Here is a 26,753-nt window from a genome sequence, read left to right on the forward strand (position 1 = left end):
CACACAAATAATTAAATGTTACCATGTTTTTATTGAACACACCATGTAAACATTCACAGTGCAGGTGGAAAAGGTATGTGAACCCCTAGACTAATGACATCTCCAAGAGCTAATTGGAGTGAGGTGTCAGCCAACTGGAGTCCAATCAATGAGATGAGATTGGAGGTGTTGGTTACAGCTGCCTTGCCCTATAAAAAATACACACCAGTTCTGGGTTTGCTTTTCACAAGAAGCATTGCCTGATGTGAATGATGCCTCGCACAAAAGAGCTCTCAGAAGACCTATGATTAAGAATTGTTGACTTGCATAAAGCTGGAAAGGGTTATAAAAGTATCTCCAAAAGCCTTGCTGTTCATCAGTCCACGGTAAGACAAATTGTCTATAAATGGAGAAAGTTCAGCACTGCTGCTACTCTCCCTAGGAGTGGCCATCCTGTAAAGATGACTGCAAGAGCACAGCGCAGACTGCTAAATGAGGTGAAGAAGAATCCTAGAGTGTCAGCTAGACTTACAAAAGTCTCTGGCATATGCCAACATCCCTGTTAGCTAATCTACGATACGTAAAACACTAAACAAGAATGGATTTCATGGGAGGATACCACAGAGGAAGCCACTGCTGTCCAAAAATACCATTGCTGCACGTTTACAGTTTGCACAAGAGCACCTGGATGTTCCACAGCAGTACAGGCAAAATATTCCGTGGACAGATGAAACCAAAGTTGAGTTGTTTGGAAAAAACACCCAACACTATGTGTGGAGAAAAAGAGGCACAGCACACCAACATCAAAACCTCATCCCAACTGTGAAGTATGGTGGTGGGGGCATCATGGTTTGGGGCTGCTTTGCTGTGTCAGGGCCTGGACAGATTGCCATCATCGAAGGAAAAATGAATTCCCAAGTTTATCAAGACATTTTGCAGGAGAACTTAAGGCCATCTGTCCACCAGCTGAAGCTCAACAGAAGATGGGTGTTGCAACAGGACAACGACCAAAAGCATAGAAGTAAATCAGCAACAGAATGGCTTAAACAGAAGAAAATACACCTCCTGACCTCAACCCGATTGAAATGCTGTGGCATGACCTCAAGAAAGCGATTCACACCAGACATCCCAAGAATATTGCTTAACTGAAACCGTTCTGTAAAGAGGAATGGTCAAGAATTACTCCTGACCGTTGTGCACGTCTGATCTGCAACTACAGGAAACGTTTGGTTGAAGTTATTGCTGCCAAAGGAGGTTTAACCAGTTATTACATCTAAGGGTTCACATACTTTTTCTACCTGCACTGTGAATGTTTACATGGTAACATTTAATTCTTTGTGTGTTATTAGTTTAAGCAGACTGATTGTCTATTGTTGTGACTTAGATGAAGATCAGATCACATTTTATGACCAATTTGTGCAGAAATCCATATCATTCCAAAGGGTTCACATACTTCTTCTTGCAACTGTATGTACATTAATATTGCTATTTGAGCATTAAAGAAGGTTAATGCAATGATACGAGCCTCCCGTCTGCCATAAAATTCATGATTCTAGTGCTGGTCTAAAGTTTTTGGTGGACAGTATTTTGGCACATTGGGGCAACAAACAGGTGGTATAAACTAGACACTGATTTATCATCCAGCATCAGCCACTGACATATTTTCATATCGTCTGCCTACGAATCTGACAGGATTAATAAATGTGGGCCACTCTGTCTTTGCTGTAATGGAAATCAGCTCACTCTCGACTGGAGACCTAGGCCTTTACACAGCAGGCAACCTGAACATGCAGAATCCACAATACACGGGCACCGTTCCGTGTGAATTCCGCATCACGGATGCGCACCCATTCACTTCAATTAGTCCGCAAATCCGGAGATGTGGAATGGTGCGCAGCGGAATCCTACGGAAGCACTACGGAGTGCTTCCGTGGGGTTTCGTCCCGTACTTCCGTTATGCAAAAAGATAGAACACATGTCTTATCTTTTTGCGGAACGGCTGGATCGCTGACCCATTAAAGTGAATGGGTCTGTGATCCGCTGCCCCACGGTGGGTGTTCGTGCATTGCAACCCGCAATTTGTGGGCCACAGCATGAACACGTCCGTGTGCGAGAGGCCTAAAGCATAGGGGATGAACAGATCAACCTCCTAAGGCGCGGATGTACAAGGAAATGGAAATGATACTACCTCTGACTCCGTGTAGGAGCTATTGCAATTATCACAGAGCCAAAAAGAGATCAAGCAGTCAGCAAAGAAAAAACAGCGGTGACATTTAAAAGTACAACTCCACTTTTGTTTTAATGGCAGCCAATCTGTTACCACAATGCACTGATAATGGGACAAGCAGCATAAATAAAACAAGGGAACTGTAATAGTTTATAGTCTTAAATCTTAATTTACACTTTTTTTAAACTTTTTTTGTTTTTATTTTAACAAAAATAAATATAAAAATCTGACAGATTTTACAGCATAGTTTACAAGACCATTGTGCATTTTCTGGTGAACAAAAAGGTCCTCAGATGCAGATGGGAACAAAGATGTCCACTTCATATACTGGGAAATGAAGCCATAATCTTCATCACAGGTCATTTTGGGGGTCAGCAATTCATTAAAAAAATGTAGCAGGTTTGTCCAAATCAACTGCAATGCCGAAGCGATGTGAGAATGCCAAGATGTCACTGTGAACATAAAGAGCAGACAAGTCAATTAGACGGGTTTGGCTTATCTGGTGCTGGCCTAAGCAAATAATATACTATTGTAGGTAATTCTCCCATAGAATACATTTAAAGTGGCTGCTCGTTAAAATAGTTTTTTCCAGAAATACAGGTTCTTCTCATAAAATTAGCATATTGTGATAAAGTTCATTATTTTCTGTAATGTACTGATAAACATTAGACTTTCATATATTTTAGATTCATTACACACAACTGAAGTAGTTCAAGCCTTTTCTTGTTTTAATATTGATGATTTTGGCATACAGCTCATGAAAACCCAAAATTCCTATCTCCAAAAATTAGCATATTTCATCCGACCTATAAAAGAAAAGTGTTTTTAATACAAAAAAAGTCAACCTTCAAATAATTAAGTTCAGTTATGCACTCAATACTTGGTCGGGAATCCTTTTGCAGAAATGACTGCTTCAATGCGGCGTGGCATGGAGGCAATCAGCCTGTGGCACTGCTGAGGTGTTATGGAGGCCCAGGATGCTTCGATAGCGGCCTTAAGCTCATCCAGAGTGTTGGGTCTTGCGTCTCTCAACTTTCTCTTCCCAATATCCCACAGATTCTCTATGAGGTTCAGGTCAGGAGAGTTGGCAGGCCAATTGAGCACAGTAATACCATGGTCAGTAAACCATTTACCAGTGGTTTTGGCACTGTGAGCAGGTGCCAGGTCGTGCTGAAAAATTAAATCTTCATCTCCATAAAGCTTTTCAGCAGATGGAAGCATGAAGTGCTCCAAAATCTCCTGATAGCTAGCTGCATTGTCCCTGCCCTTGATAAAACACAGTGGACCAACACCAGCAGCTGACATGGCACCCCAGACCATCACTGACTGTGGGTACTTGACACTGGACTTCAGGCATTTTGGCATTTCCCTCTCCCCAGTCTTCCTCCATCCAGACTCTGGCACCTTGATTTCCGAATGACATGCAAAATTTGCTTTCATCCGAAAAAAGTACTTTGGACCACTGAGCAACAGTCCAGTGCTGCTTCTCTGTAGCCCAGGTCAGGCGCTTCTGCCGCTGTTTCTGGTTCAAAAGTGGCTTGACCTGGGGAATGCGGCACCTGTAGCCCATTTCCTGCACACGCCTGTACACGGTGGCTCTGGATGTTTCTACTCCAGACTCAGTCCACTGCTTCCGCAGGTCCCCCAAGTTCTGGAATCGGTCCTTCTCCACAATCTTCCTCAGGGTCCGGTCACCTCTTCTCGTTGTGCAGTGTTTTCTGCCACACTTTTTCCTTCCTACAGACTTCTCACTGAGGTGCCTTGATACAGCACTCTGAGAACAGCCTATTCGTTCAGAAATTTCTTTCTGTGTCTTACCCTCTTGCTTGAGGGTGTCAATGATGGCCTTCTGGACAGCAGTCAGGTCGGCAGTCTTACCCATGATTGCGGTTTTGAGTAATGAACACGGCTGGGAGTTTTTAAAAGCCTCAGGAATCTTTTGCAGGTGTTTAGAGTTAATTAATTGATTCAGATGATTAGGTTAATAGCTCGTTTAGAGAACCTTTTCATGATATGCAAATTTTTTGAGATAGGAATTTTGGGTTTTCATGAGCTGTATGCCAAAATCATCAATATTAAAACAAGAAAAGGCTTGAACTACTTCAGTTGTGTGTAATGAATCTAAAATATATGAAAGTCTAATGTTTATCAGTACATTACAGAAAATAATGAACTTTATCACAATATGCTAATTTTATGAGAAGAACCTGTACAGAAAAAGTATTTTAAAAAGTTATATTTACTGTTCCAAACCCCTCCGTTTCAGCGCTGCCTCTCCAATCCTTCCCACCAGGCTTTGTTTTTATGACTGCAGGAGTAACGTGTCCGTATACCACGCGTGATTGCTGCAGCCAATCACTAGTCTCAGCTGTGCCATATATCACCAAAAATTGGACATCTTGGCTGTAGCGATGGGAAGGATCGGAATGGCGACAGGACAGTGAGAATACTTTTTTTTCCCAAAAATTTGAATAGCTTCCCTGCCTCTAAAAATATATTAACCATTTTAAGCAGAACACTACATCAAACAGGTGACACTTGACATTCACAGTTTCAAAAGTGTTCCCCACAGGAAGTTGGTAGGGTAGATACAATCCTGTTTTACGAAAGTCAGCATTCATCACAAAATATATACTTGCCCCAGCGTCATCCCTCCTGCTGCTGCCAAATATTTCTACTGTCAAAGGGGTTTTCCACGACATCTTCTTGGCTGCAGCAGTTAACGCGCCCATATACCATGGACATGGCTGCAGTAGATTACTGGCCTCTGCGCTATATGGCTAAGGCCAGTGATTACGTGGAATATATGGGTCGTCATCACTGCAGCCAAACAAACACAGCCTGGCAGGGAGGATAGGAGAGGCGGCGCTGAAAGTGGCATGGAATAAAATAGGAGAGTAAATGTTTTATTATTTTAACACACATGCTGCCTTGGCTGATTTTTTTAATCAACAACATCTCGTTCTATAGCAGTGTCTTTTCAGAGCATATTAGCCATCATCGCAACACCAACAGCAGGAATCGACTTCAGCCCTGTGATCACTACAGTCTATATACTAAGGACTGCAGCATGATAAATGGGTCTTCTCCTTTGATTGGGTCACATGGAATTCCATGATTGTGGTCTGGGACCCAGACGTCTCATACAATCAGCCCAGGGGACCTAGAAAGGACCCCAAGGCTGTCCTTACACATGGCATGTCAGGTGTATGCTTTTACATTACAAATTAATTTTGTCCATAAATATCATAAAAGGAGCAGAAATCAGGTTTCCGTAGTGCTGCAGCAAAGAGTGGCTTCTTCGGGCAGAGCCGTGTATCACATTTCCACGCACCAATTTAATCTAATGCCACGTAATACTACATTTCCCCTTTGTAGAGGAAAGCATGTCATCATCCACAGCGCCCACGGCTATAACTGTGGTGGTTAATGGATCGCCAAGGTGGGTGTATTCTAAGGGGTCACCTACATTGGACAACTCCATTAAAGGGAATTCAGTGACCACCCTAGCAAACTGTTTGCATAGACACGAAGCTGTGGGTCACCAGGTTAAAATGCAGTTTGTTTGTTTTTTGGATCCAATGCTCCTTTCCTATCAACTGGCCTGGGCGCAGCCAAGTTCCATTCACTTGAATGGAGCTTAGCCCCGCCCAGGCCAGTGATACTAGTCGTGACGTCACTGGGCCTGCGGTAAACAGCGAGAAGGCCGCGGCACTACTGCCAGCGCCACTGCCTTCTCAAACAGGTGATCGGCGGAGGTCCTGGGTGTCGGACCCCCGTCGATCAGATGCTGATGATCTATCCAAAGGATAGATCAGTTAAAACAAACTGTAGAACCCCTTTAATATAATATGCAAATTAGGCCTTTGGTGCAGAGCAATAGCTCTTGCTGTGCCCAGGCTCCGCTCCTTCCTGTGGCCAGCCTCTCCATTGGCTGCTTTGCCACTGCCGAACCCGGTCAATCAAAGTAGCGAGGGAGGGGCTGGCCACAGAAAGGCGCAAAGTGTGGGGGCAACAAGAGCAAGGGTGATGCCCTCATGGAACCACAGCCTAATTTGCATATTGAAACAGTATCATAACTTGAGAACAGAGCCTCAGATCAACAAATGTAATCAGCGTTTTAATCAGGTGAACCACAGTTGTGTCTATGCAAAAAGTTTGATAGGGAGGTCGCAGGTAAAAAGATTCCCTTTAAACGTGCTGAATTTGTCGCTTATAGACTACCACGATGAACTCAGAGCATAGCTTACTAAACTAGTACACAAAGACTGTCTAAGGCATTACGCACCTAAATTAGAATCCAGGATCCCAAGATATTGTCTGAGGTACAGTCTTTTCTTCAAAGCAAATTATTTCATCTCCAACTTTAATCTCCACATCTTGATCCAGGCTCAGACCACACTCCACCCCAGTCTTTACTGTTGGCACATCGTTCTTGTGGTGCTTAAGAGATGTTAATGATCCTGTGGAAGAAAACACTTCAGATTTCACAGCAGGTCATGACTTACAATCTGGAGTAATGAAAACACAACTGTATATCTTACCTTCCCACAGAACATTATTGTTACGGATTAACTTAAACTTCATCTTCTTGTCCAGAAGACCCTTCTGCACCCTGCAGCCTGCCACCTGCACAGTCTTCTTTCCTACCGAGACATCAAATAAAGCCAGAACAGAAGCCTCACCTGGAAGAAGAAATACTTTGTTACCACATACCATCATAATGTGAACCTTAAAAGAAAATTATTTCTACTGTTAAAGGGGTTTTCCAAGACTTTGATACTGATCACTAGGGATGAGTGAATCGACTTCGATTTGCATAAAACTTCGTTAGAATACTGTACAGAGCGATCTGTCCCATCGCAGTACTATGGATGAAGTGGTGCAGGGTTCTGAAGGTCTCCTTTGTTTATTCCTAATCATAGCCAGCAATGGATACAAGAGAGCAGGATAAGGCTTGTTTCACACTTGCGTGAAACAGATCAAACAGGCTGTTCCGGCTGGGAACAGCCTGTTGGATCCGTCCCTGCCGGGCGCAGCCGACATTCTGTCCGGCCCTATTCATTATAATGGGGGCCGGCAGAGATCCAGCCACAACGTTGATGAGCGGCCGGACAAATACCGATGCGTGCAAGTGTGAAACAAGCCTAAGGCTGGGCTCACACTTGAGTGTTTTACAGCGCGTTCAAACGCGCTGTAAAACGCTCAACACATGAAAACCAATGCTTCCCTATGGCCCTGGTTCTCACTTGAGCGTTTTACAGCGCTGAAAAACGCGCTGTAAAACACCCTACGCTCAAACAAGTACTTGAGCTTCTTTGGGGCGTTTTGACGCGCGTTTGTGGCCATAGGACATTGCAGTCAATTGACGCGCGTTTACTATTGCAAAAAACGCGCGTTAAACGCGCATATCAAAGACGCTCAGGTCTGAACCCAGCCTTAGGGAAAGCTTTAAAACGTGCTGTGAACCCATCTAAACCATTGTTCCACATACCTTTCACAGTCTCTTCGGTTAATTCTGGTAATCTACTGCTAAGTTCTTTTTTAAGATCATCAAAGAGGTGGTAAATGACCTTGTGAAGTTTGATTGGGACTTCGCTCTTGCTAGCAGTTTGCTGAATGGATTTGTTGGCATTGACATTGAATCCGTATATGGAAGCTGAAAGCAAAGAAGAAATGACGACATCAGAAGCAGCAATCTGATCCCAGACACACAGTAACAACTAGACCATTAGGTATTTGCTGCAATGTCCATCGCTCCCCTGAATATCCCCCATCTGCACAATAGATGACTGATGCACCATCTTGGAAAGGCTATGGGGGCTGGTGCCTGTTTTACACCGCTACCCATGGGCACCTCGAGAGCCACTCTATGCCTGGAGGCCATTTAGCAAATGCTTATGCCATGACACACTAGGATATGGGAATACAGGAAGTACAAGTGCAGAATAGGCATGAGCTAAGTTTACTTACCGCTAAATGTTTCAGCAAGAGCAACATCACTCTCGCCGATATCCCCAACTCCAAAATGGACCAAATCCAGTTCACATTCGTGATCTGCATCATATGTGTCCAATACACCGAGAATGGCTTCAACTGATCCATCAACATCACCTGAGCAAAAGAAAAATATAAGGCAAGTAAGGTAAGTAGGTGGTCTTGCCATTACATACTTACCTGCTCCATGCAGCACCTGGCCCTCTGCACTGCCCCACTGTCTCCATTTTCTGGCCCTGGCACGGTTTACTTGTGGCTGGCTGTGGGCATGGTTACATGCGCGGCTCCAGCCAATGACTGGCTTCAGCAGTGATGTGGCCACAAACATGTCACCACTGAAGCCAGTCATTTGCTGGAGCGGTGCATGTGGCCATGTCGATGCACTGCCAGTGTAAACAGTGTGGGAACCAGAAAATGAAGACCGTGGGGGGAGGTGTGGAGCAGGTAAGTATGAATGTTCTGTTTTAGGAGCCATGCTGCGGCAACGTGTTAAATTAATTTTTTTTTAACAGAAAAACCCTTTAAGTGGCGCCATTTCCTTCCATCCTTCCTCCTATTCATAAAGGAGCGTTTTCCTTCCCTGCGGAGGACGGCGCTCACTGGTTGTTACTGCCTCCTGCCCCCAGTTATAGGTGCCCTGCGATAACCAGTAAGAGCTTTCCCTCACTAGCGAGGAGATTGTTTATTGGTTAACCATTTAATGACCAGGACTGAAAAGGCCTTAATGACCAGACAATTTGAACCAATTGCACAAATTAGAAACGGCTGTAACTTTATTTGTTGGACTTGTTGGGCATTACACCTAATATGCTGCCCATACATCTTTTAGAACAGGGGTGCACAACGTTTCCTGGTTGGGGGCCACATTGCCAGACGGAACCAATAACGAGGGCCGAAATTAAAATTTAAAGGTGCATTAGCAACTGAAATATTGTACTTATGGCATATTGAACACACATTATATACCATTAATGTCTAGTTACACTTCCAGGACTCCCATCTAATGGGAGTAATACATGAAAAATACATATGAGCAGCCACAAGACATAGGCATACATGTCTGTTACCAGATGGTTGGGGGCCGCACAGAATAGTATCAAGGGCCGCATGTGGCCCCCGGGCCACAGGTTGTGCACCCCTGTTTTAGAAGGACAAAACTTGGAAAGCAGTTGGCATTTTATAGGCATGACTACATAACACTATGTAGAAACTTCTGGGATCTTCTCTACTGGATACATGTAAAGCTGTGGACTGAAATATTACAGTGAGTGGGCGTTGAGGGTCACACTGTTGCTCTGAGAATAAAATTATTTGGCACTAACCTTTTATAATGATAGGGACTGACGCCTTATCCTGTGTTGTCGTTTCTGATGGTCTCTTGCTCATGAGAGTCTTCTTAGTCCTATACAAGACAGCACTTTTCTGTTTCCAGGTCATGCCAATAAAAGCGTCCAGGTGCTTCCTGTGAGCTTCTCTGTGTTCCTTCTGTTTGAGTTCAATCACTTCCATATCCTTTTCGATTTTCTCCTGTTCCTCGATGTATGTTCTCCACTGAACAACTTCTTTGGCCCGTTGCTAGAAAAACACAAAATTCAAGTTTCCCCATATAAAGCATGGCAAACAAGACACCAAAGCAGCCACATTTATACTTTATAGAAGTCTGCCTGCGTGCAACTAAAGCTAATCAACCACCTTAGACCGCCATTTCTCCCGATTCTCCATAAATGTACACGCTTGACCAGGTGTTCTCAATGTGGAGACGGAAATAATCTGGTGGCGGCTTATCTCAAATGAGACAAAGGATTGAGCATGTTGAAATAGAACCCAATTTTAAAAACCTTATTAAAAGAATAGAGCAGGTCCCCCAAGTCGGGTCCTCCTCAGAACGGATATAGACTAAATACAGCGTCTCTCCCTCTGGAGGACCAAGCAGGTCAATGCATTATATGGACAGTCAACTGATCTATCAAAAACTTTATACAAATCTGTTTACCTCAGATTCCACTTCTAAGATTTCATCTCCGGCAGACGGTAGCTCTTTCCAGCCGACTATTTCTACAGGCATGCTTGGTAGCACTTCATTTAACACGGTGTTGTTTTCATCCACCATTAACCGTACTTTAGCCCAAGCTTTTCCGGCCACCAGCACTGCTCCTTTTTTAAGGGTTCCCCTCTGCACAATAGCTGTGGTCACTGGACTGAAGGCCAAAATAAATTTGTAAAATGGTAGATAAATTTAGAAGACAACATTGCAATGAGGACCGAAAGTCATTAACCACATAAAACCAAAGTGGACAGTGCTTTGTGGGCAGTCTCGTAATCTACTGCGCTGCACAGCCTTTCGGCGCATATGCAGCACCATTAATGAAGACACTGCCCACAGAAGGGACCAGAAGCAAACACAGCAGAGAGGGTGCGCCTACGTGAGCTTCCCAGCAGTTGCTTGAAGAGGTCGGGAGAGGAGACGGGCTCTGATTCTGATGAGAGTGGCAGGGCTCCGTTGTGAATAGGTACTGTCCCTTGGGCTCTTTTTTGCATACCAATATAAAGATGGCTTTCAGGGGCGATAAAGAACTAAAAAGGAACATAAACGCAATTTTGGGATAGGGTGTATGTGAGCTTTAGGGTATACGGAACTGAGGCGTTCGGGCCCAGTATACGATCTACTTCTGGAACCTGAGGCTGTTGCTAAAAAGCTGACTGGTGCGGAGGGCAAGGTACTCCCCCATCTCCTAGTGATGACCTATCCTTTGAATAAGTCATCAATATCTTGGTCCAGAAAAATCCCTTTGAATCGGCTGGTGAGATCCTGCCTGACACATCTACATTAAGGCTGCACAACCCGCCTAGCCCCCCTATAGAAATGCCTATTCTTGTCCGCAGCTGCGGACAAGAATAGGGCATGCTTTATCTTTTTGCGGAGCTGCGGACCCAAAGATCGGGGGCCGCGCTCCGCAAATGCGGACAGCACACTGTGTGCTGTCCGCATCCATTCCATCCCCATAGAGAATGAATGGGTCCGCACCCGTTCCGCAAAATTGCGGGAACAGATGCGGACCCATTTTGCGGACGTGTGAATGGAGCCTAATGAAAAATCCTGCTGCTTCATAAGTGATGGGAACAGGTGTATGGACGTAGGTGGAGCAAGAGCGAGACATGAAACCTATAAAACATAGTTATACTGAAAGTCATAGGTTATGTACCCTTTCCCTTTGTCAGTGCGACATTCAATGACTGTTCCTTCCACCAAGCCTGTGCGATCAGCCTTCAACTCCAACATCTCTGACAGGGTGATAACAGCTTCAGCTAGCGCCTGCAAGTTTTCTCCCTGCAAAAGAAGACGTTCAAGTTTTGTTAGCAGGCGATAGGATAGGATGTCACTAATGTCATTTTCCACCATGAGGGGTATGCGTGGCAAGAAGTAGCTCAATGATACTGAAAACGGCTCAGACATCCTCACAGCATGCTTATTGATGAGCTACTTAATATTTCATGGGGATATTTGTTTATTACAGCCCTAACATTTTGCAGTGCTGTACAATTGGGACTTATATATCTAAATTCTAAATGAACCCATCGGTATGTTTATGGACAGTGGAGTATCTGAAGGAACCCATGCAAACACAGCGAGAAGATACAAACTCCACGAAGATTTTTTTCCTTGGACGGATTCACATCCACGGCCGTATTCCTGCAGGACAACAGTGCTAACAGCAGAGCCAAACTACACACCCTATAATGTCCGATACGTGCTGCTAACAGGGCGGCCTGGGGATTTCCAGCTTCATAACCTTTAGCACTGTTTAAGCAAGGAAAAAAGCCCTTTTTCTGCATTTCCTCCAGAGGAGATACAAATAAAGCCCCATATTGTATATAGAAATATGTAAATGTAACATAAATACAAATTTTCTGCCGTTCAGCGCTGACATTACCTTTAATGCAGAAATGTTAATAGCTTGGACATCTCCCCCAAATTCCTCACACACTATGTTATGAGACAGGAGCTCCATCTTTACTCTCTCTGGATCGGCCTCGGGTTTGTCACACTTGTTTATAGCCAGAATGACGGGGACTGTGGTGCAGGTAGGAAAGAAAAACCTAATGTTATTATACAAAACTTAGGCTATTTTCACACTAGCGTTTTTCTTTTCCGGCATAGAGTTCTGTCCTAGGGGCTATATATCGGAAAAGAACTGATCAGTTTTATCCCAATGCATTCTGAATGGAGAGCAATCCGTTCAGGAGGCATCAGGATGTCTTCAGTTCAGTCTTTTTGACTGATCAGGACAGAGGTAATACTGCAGCATGCTGCGGTTTTATCTCCGGCCCAAAATAAAACTGAACACTTGGCTGAATGCGGGATTCAGCATTTTTTTCCATAGGAATGTATTAGTGCCGCATCTGGCATTCAAAATACCGGAACGCCAGATCCGTCCTTCCGGTCTGCGCAGACAGAAAAAAAGGTGGAAAAAAAATAAATGCCGGATCAGTTTTGCCGGATGACACCAGAAAGACGGATCTGGCATTTCAATGCATTTTTCTGACTGATCGGGCATTTTTCAGACTGATCAGGATCCTGATCAGTCTTACAAATGCCATCAGTTGGCATACGTTTTGCCGGATCCAGCGACGGAACTGCTTGCCAGATCACTCTGCCGCAAGTGTGAAAGTAGCCTTAAAAGGGTTGTCCCACTTCAGCAAGTGGCATGTAGAGAAAGTTAATACAAGGCACTTACTAATGTATTGTGATTATCCAGCAAAGGAGGCAATATGGACAGACTCATTTTTCTATCACATTATACGGTTGTAATTTCCATGATTATGATCACCCTGCGATCCATCAGTGGTGGTCGTGCTTGCACACTATAGGAAAAAGCACTAGCCTATGTGAACTTCTATGCTCCTGGCCACCAGAGAGGATGGTACTTTTCCCTATAGTGTGCAAGCACAGCCACCGCTGCTGGATTGCCACCACTGGATCCGAGCAGTGTATAATGTGATGAAAGAATGAATCCAGCCAGCAAAGGAGGCAATATGCACAATGACAATACATTAGTAAATGCCTTGTATTAACTTTCTCTACATGATAAATGCCATTTACTGAAGTGAGGCATCCCCTTTAAGACTGATTAAGAAGTCTGGCCACAATAGTAGGATTTTTGTCTTGCCTGTAAAATTCTTTTCTCGCTGAGTTCATTGGGGTACACAGAAGACCATAGGTATAGCTGCTGTCACTAAGCAAAAAAGTGTTCGCTCCTCCTCTCAGCTATACCCCTCCTGCACACACTGAGCTAATCAGTTTGTATGAAAGCAGTAGCAGCAGCCAGGAGAAGCCAACAGAAAACAATAAAAAGTAAGAAAGGCGAAGATGGGTCAGAATCAAGAACCGGAGGGTCCCATCAAGGAGAGCCAGCAATGTAATTACGGGGTGGGAGCTGTGTCCCCCAATGAACTTAGCGAGAAAAGGATTTTACAGGTAAGAGAAAAATCCTACTTTCTCACTCTTATCATTGGGGGACACAGAAGACCATGAGACATTAAAGAGCAGTACCATGGGGAGGGAACAAGCCCAGAACAAATCCAAGGCATGTCATAAGGCCCGCACAGAATTGCGTGGGGAGGACACACCCGGACCCCTGAAAAAAGGACAGGAAGAGCCATTCCCAGGAAGGCCAGCCAGAGAGCATCTGAATACCCAGATGCCCCTGCTGGGCAGAACAAGAACAGCCCCAGGGACATAAGCTACGGAAGAAGTGGAGAGCACACCGAATATCCACAAGCTGGACAAAAATGAAAAAAGTCAGGCGCCAGAGCAAATGGAGCATCTACGGAATATACCAGAGAGAGAAAACATAGCCTGGGCCCAGAAGACTTCTAAGGAAGGTGACACCCAAGGACCAGCACCCCAGGAAAAGACCCCCCTAGAGTGATCAACAGACACGACATGGCATGAGAAGAAAACGAACTGAAAAATGGTGTCTGGATACCAAGGGCCAGAGAACTGCGGACTTGACTAATCTTGCCCCCCCCATGGGGGAAGTAGTAGAGGTGTCAGAAGGCGACGACTCCATACCAGGCTGTCAAAAGGAGAAGAGCACACCAGCAGAACCATTAACAAAATCAGGGCTAGAGAACCTGGATGTCAGACATGACCATGGCCCACAAGAAAAGAATATTGAGGGAGAAAAGAGACACAATGGGAACAAGGCAACCGACCCGAAAAAATTGTGGAGTAACCTGATAGGAAAAGTGTCCTCCATCAAACAAATGTCCCCTTTAGACCTACAGCCAAAGGGTTTGTCTCATAAGAATGTCTCTCAAGGAGAATGACAATTTGGTAAGCAGAGACATGGAGAGGAGGACCTTAAGCTCCATAACAAGAGAAGCCGCCTGATACCTATGGAAGGCTACCTAAACTGGCAGACCTAACCAGAAGCTAAAGAAAAAGTACCGAGGCCAAGGGAACAGGTAGAAGCAACGTACATGTCTGAAAAGATAAAAGTTGCGTAAACCCATCAGACCCTATCGGCCGCCACTGCGGACCAACTCCGCCTAAAGAAGAAGAGAAGTAGTCTATGAAAGAAATGTACGAAACGGCCAGGCCAGAACCAGATATGGGATAAATACTGCGCAAGGAAGGGAGTACGGACGTCGAATGCCACAAAGTCCCAGAAAAAAACGGCAACGGAACCATACTACCCGAGCAGATACTACACAGCAGAAAGGGGGCCTACAAGAACCCAACGGCTATAGAAACTGGCCAAGCAAGCAGAAACAGTATCTGGGGCCTTGCGGAAGGGGAGAAGTAGAAGAGGCTGATACGGTTCAGTAGAGAACTAGTGTAAGTGGTGACAACAAGGACAGTACGACCGCCGTACCCGGTGAGGGAAGCAGTGCAGACAACTCAGAGGCAAACTTCCACAAGGAGGGAACGCTGATGCTGTGACCATAGCAGATGGTAGAGGCAATGCACGAAATGTGAAGGGAACAAGGCGCTAAGTCAGCACCACAGAAAATCGCTATGTTATACCAGGTACAGAAAACTGCACTAGTGCCCGCCAGAAGTGAGCAAACCCATCACCAGTAGCATGGCTTGGTATGAGCATTTGACCAGCACCATAAGGAATAAGTGAACCTATCAGCCACCGCCTCGGAAACACCATACATACAATGCCTGGTAAATGTGCTGCAGAAAACCGCACAAAATGTCAGGGTCGACACCCCACATGGAGGAAGGGGATGCGGCAAGAACCTCCGGTGCTGAGCCCACTGACAATGCGTCCTGTAAGCCAGAACCAGTGACTGTCGGCATTTGAAGGAAGAACGCAAAAACTCCCCCTGGGAAGGGGTCACACAGTAGTAGCCACGGAACAGGAGTAGCCCATGGCCTCTCCAGAGGGGAAACTCCACCTGAAAATTAGGTCAAACAGCAGTAGCCAACATGAACTGTTGGTAGCGCAATGCTCCACCGGGGAAGGAAGAAAACTGGTAACCTGTGCAGACGTTCCACCTACTGAAGGAGTGTGGACGGCGAGTGTGCCAAGGAAAAGCAACAAGATTATAATGCTCCGGATGGAGACTCAAGGCACGAGGAGAGGCATGTCGTGGGTCAACACCCTGGAAAGACAGAGGCTGCCATGTAGGCGCCCGACCCCAATTCGTACAATGACTACCTGAGGAAAAAGATAGTGTGAAAAGTAGTCACAGTATCCCGTGATAGTGCCAAAATACCGCCTATGACGGGGGTAAGGCGATTGTCTGTGTCTGGCAAGAAGACCACCCTTGGAACGGGATGGAATGCGACAAGGGGATAATGCGATAGGGCGGAAGATTCCAGAGGTAGTGGGAATACTCCGCCTATGGAAAGAGGGGAGCCCGACAAGATGTACAGTATCCACTGGTAGAACAAGTACCACTGGTTGTGGAGCTACCCCGCCGATGGAAGGAGGGTAATGCTACAGGATCTTACAGTATGTAGGTGTGGTACCCATCTCCACCTAAGAAAGACGCATAATGTAACAAGATAAGCAGTTTCCAGTGGTAGTGGAGTTACTCCGCTGACGGAAAGAGGGAAACCCGACAGATGTACAGGGTCCACTGGTAGTGCAACTACTCAGTCAATAGAAGGAGGGTAATGCAACAGGATCTACAGTATGCGATTGTGGTGCAACTAGTCCACCTATAGAAGGTGGAAATCCAACCGGACAGAAGATAACCAGGATTAGTGCAATTACTCCGCCTGCGGAAGGGGTCTGTATAGGATCTAGTGGTAGCGCAATTACTCCATGGAATTGAGCATATGTACAGTACCCAGTGGAAGTGTACCCACTATGGAAGGAGGGCAATGCTACCGGGAATATATGATCCAGTGGTAGTGCCAATACTCCGCTTATGGAAGGAGAGTAATGGTACAGGAAGTACAGTATCCAGTGGTATTGCTAGTACTCCGCCAATAAACGGAAAGTAATTTTACAGGCTGTACACTGTACAGTATCCAGTGGTGAAGCAAATACTCCGCCTATGGAAAGAGGCATTGCTACCGGATGTATAGGGTCCCATGTACAAATACCCTGCCTATGAAAAAAGAGCAATGATACAGAATGAATAGGATCTAGTAGTAGTGCAAATACTCCGCCTAAGAAAGGAGGGAAATGCTACAGGCTGTACAGTATCCAGCGCTAGTGCAAGTACTCCGTCCAAGAAAGGAGGGCAATACCACAAGCTGTACAGAATGCAGTAGAAGTACTCCGCCCAAGGAAGGAGGATAATGCTACAGGCTGTACAGTATCCAGTGGTGGTGCAAGTATTCCATCTAAGAAAGAAGGGTAATACTACAAGCTGTACAGTATCCAGTGGAAGTGGAATTACTCTGCCTAAGGAAGGCGGGCAATGCTAGAGGCTGTACAGTATCCAGTGGTAGTGCAAGTACTCAGTCTACGAAGGAGAGTAATGCTACAGGCTGTACAGTATACCATGGTAGTGCAAGTATTCTGCCTATAAAGGAGAGTAATGCTACAGGCTGTACAGTATACCGTGTAGTGCAAGTACTCCGCCTATAAAGGAGGGTAATGCGACAGGCTGTACAGTATCCAGTGATAGTGCAATTACTCCGCCTATGGAAGGGGGTAATGCTACAGGCTGTACAGTATCCAGTGACCGTGCATAGTAGGCTGCAGAGCCAGGGCCTCGTGTACAGGTGGAGCCGACCGGAAGAACTTCCGGCTGGGAGAGCAGCGCATGGAGGGAGCGGGAGTGTCAGGGGGATCTTGCCCCCTGAACAGAGGAGGCAGGGAACGGGTGTACCGACGCCAGTGAGAGAAAGCAGCAGCCGCCCAAGGAGGCCTGTGAGCGCTGGAGTACCGCCGGGCCTGGAGCCGGTGAGAGGCCAAGGTTTGAAGGGAAAAAAAACACATTTTACTGTGTTCAATTTAGAGAACACAGGAGAAGGGTCCCCAGCAGAAGGTTAACCCCTAGAACCCAGTACAGGAAGGAGGGGAGGAAGGTTAACCCCTGGGGGGGGGGGGGGGGGGGGAAGATGGTGGCGGGGGCCACCAGGGAAAGGTAGGTAATACTTACCTAGACGGTTTCTGCCCACCCCGATTCCAGCAGTGTCACCTTCCTTAGTGTGCTGTCCCTTGGGGAGGGCGGATACACTGGTAACAGGGGGGACTTCTGGAAGTAGCAGCAAGGTGACACTGTAGCTGGCGGGTAACAGAGGATTTGAGAACCACTGTTCCTCCTTGTCTTCCAGAGGTGGGGAACGAGTAGCGGGCTTGAGGACCCACTGGTCTCCCCCCTCAAGTGTGGGAACAGGTGGTTGGAGGCAGTCTGTAGTCCGAAAAATAAAAAATCTTTGGCAGACCTGCAGAAAAAAAGGACTGCCTCCTACGGACAATAAGCTAAAACAGATTAGCTCAGTGTCTGCAGGAGGGGTATAGCTGAGAGGAGGAGCTAACACTTTTTTGCTTAGTGTCGCCTCCTAGTGGCAGCAGCTATACCTATGGTCTTCTGTGTCCTCCAATGATACAAGCGAGAAAATGGTTGTGTCTTGTATGTAAAACACTGGGTACTTTGGAATAGTTTTTTTTTTCCCTGCGCCTCCTCGCTACCACCCTCCCCCACATCTGCCCCATAGAGTATACTCAGTGAGCAGCAAACTCTTTTCCAAATTTCAACGCTTCTCAGCGTTCAAACTCGCCCGGTTAGATACTCGATGTGAGATTCCAAACGGGCAGTTTGCTCACATTTGGAACAAATATATGCACCCTCAAACGGCTGTTCCAGGATCGGTCATGTCAAACTATTTTAATCAGTTTCTATGAGGAGGTAAGTTCTAGACTTGACAGCGGCGAATCAATGGATGTCGTGTATCTGGACTTCTCCAAAGCATTTGACACTGTACCACATAAAAGGTTAGTATATAAAATGAGAATGCTCGGACTGGGAGAAAACGTCTGTATGTGGGTAAGTAACTGGCTCAATGATAGAAAACAGAGGGTGTTATTAACGGTACACACTCAGATTGGGTCACTGTCACTAGTGGGGTACCTCAGGGGTCAGTATTGGGCCCTATTCTCTTCAATATATTTATTAATGATCTTGTAGAAGGCTTGCATAGTAAAATATCAATTTTCGCAGATGACACTAAACTGTGTAAAGTAATTAACACTGAAGAGGACAGTATACTACTACAGAGGGATCTGGATAGATTGGAGGCTTGGGCAGAGAAGTGGCAGATGAGGTTTAACACTGACAAATGAAAGGTTATGCACATGGGAAGGGGAGATCTAATTACTATGTATAAATATATCAGGGGTCAGTACAGAGATCTATCCCATCATCTATTTATCCCCAGGACTGTGACGAGGGGACATCCTCTGCGTCTGGAGGAAAGAAGGTTTGTACACAAACATAGAAAAGGATTCTTTACGGTAAGAGCAGTGAGACTATGGAACTCTCTGCCTGAGGAGGTGGTGATGGTGAGTACAATAAAGGAATTCAAGAGGGGCCTGGATGTATTTCTGGAGTCTAATAATATTACAGGCTATAGCTACTAGAAATACTAGAGATACCTGTGCGCCGCTTCTATGTGTCTGTGTCAGTCCGCAGCCTGCCCTTGCATCTCGCACATACAGCTTCAGAGGCAGCAGCAGGCACTGTGTAATAGGAGCCTACAGTGGAAGCTAGCTCCGCCCCGCCCCTCCCCGCCCTCCAACCAATCAGAGACTCACAGCACAGGGAGCGTAGTGCAGAGACTCAGAGAATCGTCTGACAGTTTATTAGTTAAAAGAATCTAATGAGTCACAGACCGTGTCACCGAGTCCCTGCCAGACTTCCTGCTCTGCGGCTCCCTGTAAGTACGTCCGGGGGGAAGGGGGGGCATTATTAGCATAGCATGTAGTGGAGCTGTGTGTGTACAGGGTGCATGTAGCAGAGCAGGAAGTCTGGCAGGGACTCGGTGACACTGACTCATTAGATTCTTTTAACTAATAAACTCTCAGACGATTCTCTGAGTCCCTGCAATAACTATACATTGTAATTACACCAGTCTGCTCCACTGCATTCACTGCAGCAGAGCTGTGTTTGCCAGGAGCGAGTCCCTCCAAAGGTGATAGTGTCTGTCTTCTATGGCCCTGGTCCCTCCCTTCCTGCCTGCAAGCTGCACATTGATCTCTAAAAGCAGGCATTAGGGCAAGAAGAAATATACATTACTGTATGATGGCCACAAGACTATTATACTGAGGAGGGGCTTCAAAAATTGTTGTCCTGACTCCTTACAGTAGCGTCTCCTTGTGGCCGTCCCATACAGTATAACATCTCCTTGTGGCTGCCCCCATACAGTATAACGTCTCCTTGTGGCCGTCCCATACAGTGTAACGTCTCCTTGTAGCTGCCCCCGTACAGTATAATATCTCCTTGTGGCTGCCCCCATACAGTATAACATCTCCTTGTGGCTGCCCCCATACAGTATAACGTCTCCTTGTGGCCGTCCCATACAGTGTAACGTCTCCTTGTAGCTGCCCCCGTACAGTATAATATCTCCTTGTGGCTGCCCCCATACAGTATAACGTCTCCTTGTGGCTGCCCCCGTACAGTATAACGTCTCCTTGTGGCCGTCCCATACAGTATAACGTCTCCTTGTGGCTGCCCCCATACAGTATAACGTCTCCTTGTAGCTGCCCCCATACAGTATAACGTCTCCTTGTAGCTGCCCCCATACAGTGTAACGTCTCCTTGTAGCTGCCCCCGTACAGTATAATATCTCCTTGTGGCTGCCCCCATACAGTATAACGTCTCCTTGTGGCTTCCCCCCCATACAGTATAACGTCTCCTTGTGGCTTCCCCCCCATACAGTATAACGTCTCCTTGTGGCTTCCCCCCCATACAGTATAACGTCTCCTTGTGGCTTCCCCCCCATACAGTATAACGTCTCCTTGTGGCTGCCCCCATACAGTAAAAACGTCTCCTTGTGGCTGCCCCCATACAGTAAAAACGTCTCCTTGTGGCTGCCCCCATACAGTAAAAACGTCTCCTTGTGGCTGCCCCCATACAGTAAAAACGTCTCCTTGTAGCTGCCCCCATACAGTAAAAACGTCTCCTTGTGGCTGCCCCCATACAGTATAACGTCTCCTTGTGGCTGCCCCCATACAGTATAACGTCTTCTTGTGGCCCCCATACAGTATAATGTCTCCTTGTGGCTGCCCCCATACAGTATAATGTCTCCTTGTGGCTGCCCCCATACAGTATAATGTCTCCTTGTGGCCCCCATACAGTATAATGTCTCCTTGTGGCCCCCATACAGTATAATGTCTCCTTGGAATGTTATAGTTCTGTTTTTGGGCCATTTGGTTGGTCAGTGGTCAGAAAATACATGTGTGTGTATTTTATTGTTAACCACTTCCCATCTGGCCCCTTTGCCCTCTTCCTGACCAGGCCAAATTTTGCAAAACTGACATATCTCACTTTATGTGGTAATAACTTTGGAACGCCTTTATTTATCCAAGTCATTCAGAGATTGTTTTCTCGTGACACATTGTACTTCATGATAGTCATAAATTTGAGTCAAAATATTTCACCTTTATTTATGAAAAAATCCCAAATTTACCCAAAAATTTGAAAAATTCGCAATTTTCTAAATTTCAATTTCTCTGCTTTTAAAACAGAAAGTGATACCTCATAAAATATTTATTATTTAACATTCCCCATATGTCTACTTTATGTTGGCATCATTTTGGAAATGTCATTTTATTTTTTTAGGACGTTAGAAGGCTTAGAAGTTTAGAAGCAATTCTTCAAATTTTTAAGAAAATTGCCAAAACCCACTTTATAAGGACCAGTTCAGGTCTGAAGTCACTTTGTGGGGCCTACATAGTGGATACCCCCATAAATGACCCCATTGTAGAAACTACACCCCTCAAGGTATTCAAAACCGATTTTACAAACTTTGTTAACACTTTAGGCGTTCCACAAGAATTAAAGGAAAATGGAGATCAAATTTTTAAATTTCACTTTTTTGGCAGATTTTCCATTTTTATCAATTTTTTTCTTTAACACATCGATGGTTAACAGCCAAACAAAACTCAATATTTATTACCCAGATTCTGCGGTTTACAGAAACACCCCACATGTGGTCGTAAACTGCTATATGGGCACACGGCAGGGCGCAGAAGGAAAGGAACTCCACATGGTTTTTAGATGCCATGTCCCATTTGAAGCCCCCTGATGCACCCTTACAGTAGAAACTCCCAAGAAGTGACCCCATTTTGGAAACTAGGGGATAAGGTGCCAGTTTTATTAGTACTATTTTTGGGTACATATGATTTTTTGATCATTCATTATAACACTTTATGGGGCAAGGTGACCAAAAAATTGGTTGTTTTAGCACAGTTTCTATTTATTTATTTTTACAGCGTTCACCTGAGGGGTTCAGTCAAGTGACATTTTTATAGAGCAGATTGTTACGGACGTGGCGATACCTAATACTTTTACTCATTTATTAAAGTTTTACACAATAATAGCATTTTTGAAACCAAAAAATTATGTTTTAATGTGTCCATGTTCTGAGAGCTATAGTTTTTTTATTTTTTGAGAGATTTTCTTATGTAGGGGCTCATTTTTTTGCGGGATGAGGTGACGGTTTTATTGGTACCATTTTGTGGGACATACGCGTTTTTGATCACTTGGTGTTGCACCTTTTGTGATGCAAGGTGACAAAAATTGCTTGTTTTGACACAGTTTTTTTTTTTTTTTTTTACGGTGTTCACCCGAGGGGTTAGGTCATGTGATATTTTTATAGAGCTGGTTTTTACGGACGCCGCAATACTAAATATGTCTATTTTATTTTATTTTTTCTATTTTTAATTTTTTTTTTTATTCCTTACTTGGGATTTTTTTTTTTTTTACATGTGAAACTTTTTTTTATTTTATTTTTTCAACCCTTTATTTTATTTTACACTTTTCGTCCCCCATAAGGTCATACAAGACCTCTGGGGGACATTTACTTCACTTTTTATTTTTTTTTCACTGTTGATTTCTCCTGTAACTGGGGCTGACATAGTAGCCCCAGTTACAGGACAAATGCACCCCTAGAGAGGCTGTAGCAATCCTGCGCTGTACAGCCTCACAGCAGGGCTGATCGAGGTCTCTGAGAGACCTCACACAGCTCCTGCACTCTCCGGTCACGGCGGTCACATGACCGCCGGGCCGGAACAGGAAGCGCACAGCGCTTCCTTCTCTGCAGACACAGCGCTCGGTGAGCGCTGTGTCTGCAGCGATTGTGAAGGCAGGGACACCTGGGCACTGTCCCTGCCTTGTCTTAGGGTTGCCCTGCTGTCACTGACAGCGGGCAACCCGATCAGCAGCTGCACGATTAGCGTGCAGCTGCTATTTCTGACAGGACGTTTTAAAACGTGCTGTCAGAAATAGACGTCCACCCATAGGACGTTTATATCCTATGGGCGGACGTGAGGCGGTTAAAATTAGTATTGGTAATTGGTATCGGTGAGTACTTAAATAAAAGTATCGGTACTCGTACTCAGTCTTAAAAAAATGGTATCGGGACATCCCTATATAAGAGTCCTTCTTTGAGCCATAATGGAGCACCACATTTATTTGACAAGTTGCTATGTAACGCTACATTTGATGTCCTGCATTTATCGGACTGGTCGCCATGTACCTGTGCCTCTCCAGTCATATGATGTGAAAATATAAAAAAAAGAAAGAAAAGAAAAGAATAGACTGTCATTTTTTGTGTGCTAAAGTACAAACTGCAACAACACTTTTTTTTAAAATGTTAACCCCTTTAATTAAAGTCATTTGTTTTATTTTACACTTTGTGACCACCCCCCCCCATAAGATAAGATACATGGGGGACATTTTAATATTCAACATTTTTTTTACTTGTGGATTTCTCCAGTACCTGGGACTAGGAGGAATACAGCCTCTCAGGCCTCAGTTACCCAGCATCCTGTGACATGACCGCCGGGGCAGGATCGGGAAGCATTATGCCAATCGCTGGTGCTCAATGAACACCATGTATATAGAGATGGGGAAGAAATACTATTATGTGTACAGTAATAAGCTGTTTCTGGGAGTCCAGCCGCACTGACAACTGGCGCCCTGCTACTGCAAAATTTGCAAGGGCATTCAAAAACATCCTTGCAGAGATACATTCAGAATAAATTGTCAGACTCCATGGACATTTAAAGTAATTAAGTGATTTTTTTTGGGGGGGGGGGATGCAGCAGTTTTTGCAGTTTTTTTTAACTAATGCCAGAAGTGGATTCAAAAAGAATGGGAAATATAAAGGAATGACTTCTACTTCTCTTTCTGGCTCTGGCTAAAAAAAAAATTGTAAAGAAAAAAAAATAAATATATATGCTGTGTGTGAACCACAATCCTCTGATTTCAAATATGGCTACTACATGTCGCACAGTACTACTATATAGAACATATTTCATATTATACAGTTTCATTTTGGGACTTGGCATAGAAGTAAAAGCCTGGACATAATGAACAGTGGCCTGTAAAGTGTATCTACTACACACACATTTAATACTGGATAATTTTCAGTACACTTATCAGTACAAAATGTAATAAAACGTGGAAATAATAAAGAAAAGACTGAACAGAGAGAATATATATGGTACCTTGAAATCAAGAGCTATCATAAAGGTCTACTGAGGTGTGGACGTCAAGCACGGATAGTAATTTACCTCTGGCGTTCTTGGCGTGCTGGATGGACTCTATGGTTTGCTTCATTACACCGTCCTCTGCGGCCACTACCAGTATAATAATGTCAGTCACGTGAGCGCCTCTCTCCCGCATTGCTGAAAAGGCTGCGTGCCCAGGAGTGTCAAGAAAAGTGATCTTGTCCCCTGAAGCTAAATAAACTGGAACATAAAAATGGAAAAATTACACTAAACATTCAGCTATATAAAAATAGTTACATTTCAAACTCTGCTCTTTCAGGCATTTCCCAAACACATGTCGCGCTCATCCGTCTGCTGTTGTCCCATTCACTTTGTTCTTTTGATCAGTAGGTGTCACAGAGGTCAGCCCCACACTGTTCATACAATGATGCAATATCATAGGTACAGTATCTGCCATCAATCAGAAATACCACAGACCGCTGCCAGGCTGGTGCCAAAGTGTGTTGCGCTTGGTATGCATTGTTTAGCACTGGACAACCGTGTGTAAGTAGTATATACCGATTGCTGCCCTAATGATACACACCAGAGCAGTATTTTATGGTGCGTCACCAGTTCCTCCTCTCTCACATCAGGTGATGAGGGCAGAAAGAAGATTGGGAAAACTAGGGACCACCCCGATGGCTCTCTACCCCCTGGGGCGGGGGAGAGCACCGTCGGAGTGGTCCAATTTTCCCCCAATCTTCTCTCTGCCTGAACGTGCGGTCAGCGGTATCACCGCAGACTAAGGCTTCCGCCTGTGGACACCTCTTGCTGGGTGATATAGATACACAGCCTGCTCTGCCAATTGTTGTGTTTGACACAAGAAAAGGCAAGCGCAAAATCGGCTTCCATTTATTTTAATATAATGATTGGTTTTGCACATGAGACGCTGCCTCTGCCATCTTTTTGTTTCTCTTATACATCAGGTGATGAAGAGGAATTGCAGACGTTAGGGGGCTTGGCATGTAGTATTAGTGTTATCCAATATCACAAAATATTGGCCACACTGGCAAAATAAATCAAGGGAAAAGGCTCTAAGCATTTGTCTATGTCACCTTCTTGCAGTAAGTGATGTCAAACGGGTTCCCCGGGAGTTACTCTCGGCATCCCCGCTGATCAGCTGTTTGAGAAGGCTGCATCTCGCCCATGAGCACGGCGCTATACATTGTATAGCGGCTGTGCTTAGTATCGCAGCTCAGCCCCATTCACTTGATAGGCTGAGCTGTGCCTAGGCCATGTGACCAATGAACATGATGCTATATGACCTAGGACAGGGATGCTCAATCTGCAGCTGTTGTAAAACTACAACTCCCACCATGCCCTGCTGTAGGCTGTCCGGGAATGCTGGGAGTTGTAGTTCTGCGACAGCTGGAGGGTCGCAGGTTGAGCGTGCCTGACCTAGGAAGAGGCGTAGGTGCTCGCAGCCTCTTTATACAACTGTTCGGCGGGGGTCTCGGGAGTCAGACCCCCATCAGTTTTTATATTGGTGGCCTATCCTGAAAATAGGTCATCAATATATAAATAGTGGAAAACCCCTTTAAACGATGGGAAATAGCTAAAAAATATATATTGTATTGGGGCTGTAACACAACGCCAAGCAATCCTCACCACTGAATGCTCCTATGTGTTGGGTGATACCACCGGCCTCCATTGCTGTGATCTGGGATTTCCTCAGTTGGTCAAGTAACGTTGTCTTTCCATGATCTACATGACCCATTATGGTAACTACAGGATGTCTGGGCACCAGAAGAGAAGGGTCTGCGGGACCTCTGAAAATTGAACAAACAAAAACAAAATGATTACTGTGTTGTACCTGCAGTCTACGCGCCCTCAAGTAATAGAGCACGGCTTGTATAAGGGCAGGGAAATCTGTTCCAAAGTCTTCTTCTCTGTACAGCACTGCAGAATATGATAGGAAGCTATACAAGCAACCAAGACTCCAGCTGCTTATGAGAATACCTTTTCACGGCATCTTTATTTTCCACTATTTTTTCTTCTTTCTTCTCCATATACATGTGTTTCATGCCAGACTTCTTTATGGTTGCCTTAATCATCTCTGGAGTTAGTGCCGAAGATGGTTTTAAATTGTCCACGTCAAAGTCGGAGTACATTAGAGTTTCATAAATGTCGTCTGAAACACAGGACCAATAAATGGTCAACATTAGTGACCAGGCAATTTTTTTACTACAACTTCTTTACTTCCATCAATGTACCTGTATGAGGGCTTGTTTTTTGCGGGACAATTTGTAGTCTTTAATGGCACCATTTAGGGGGAACACACAACTCACCGATTACCTTATTTGAATTTTTTTTTGAAAGGAATAAAAAAAAGCACTTCCGCCATTGTCTATTTACATTTT

At 45.0% G+C, this 26,753-nt stretch overlaps 1 protein-coding gene across 1 annotated transcript in view; it reads right to left on the reverse strand.

Annotated features, from left to right (window-relative positions):
• Positions 1-2,415: 2,415 nt before the first annotated feature.
• MTIF2 (mitochondrial translational initiation factor 2) overlaps positions 2,416-26,753 on the reverse strand; it is a 33,313-nt gene continuing 8,975 nt past the window's right edge. The window contains exons 5-16 of the mRNA XM_040429756.1: positions 26,353-26,524; positions 26,002-26,162; positions 24,418-24,594; positions 12,136-12,275; positions 11,407-11,531; positions 10,197-10,401; positions 9,526-9,778; positions 8,180-8,320; positions 7,701-7,865; positions 6,751-6,891; positions 6,495-6,669; positions 2,416-2,658 (exon numbers count right to left, since the gene is read on the reverse strand). Of these exons, the coding sequence (XP_040285690.1) occupies positions 6,500-6,669; positions 6,751-6,891; positions 7,701-7,865; positions 8,180-8,320; positions 9,526-9,778; positions 10,197-10,401; positions 11,407-11,531; positions 12,136-12,275; positions 24,418-24,594; positions 26,002-26,162; positions 26,353-26,524 (1,850 nt within the window). The 3' untranslated portion in view covers positions 2,416-2,658; positions 6,495-6,499. The remainder of the gene's footprint in view (positions 2,659-6,494; positions 6,670-6,750; positions 6,892-7,700; positions 7,866-8,179; positions 8,321-9,525; positions 9,779-10,196; positions 10,402-11,406; positions 11,532-12,135; positions 12,276-24,417; positions 24,595-26,001; positions 26,163-26,352; positions 26,525-26,753) is intronic.

The sequence above is a fragment of the Bufo bufo genome, chromosome 4, assembly GCF_905171765.1.
Source record: "Bufo bufo chromosome 4, aBufBuf1.1, whole genome shotgun sequence".
NCBI classification, from domain to species: Eukaryota; Metazoa; Chordata; class Amphibia; order Anura; family Bufonidae; genus Bufo; species Bufo bufo.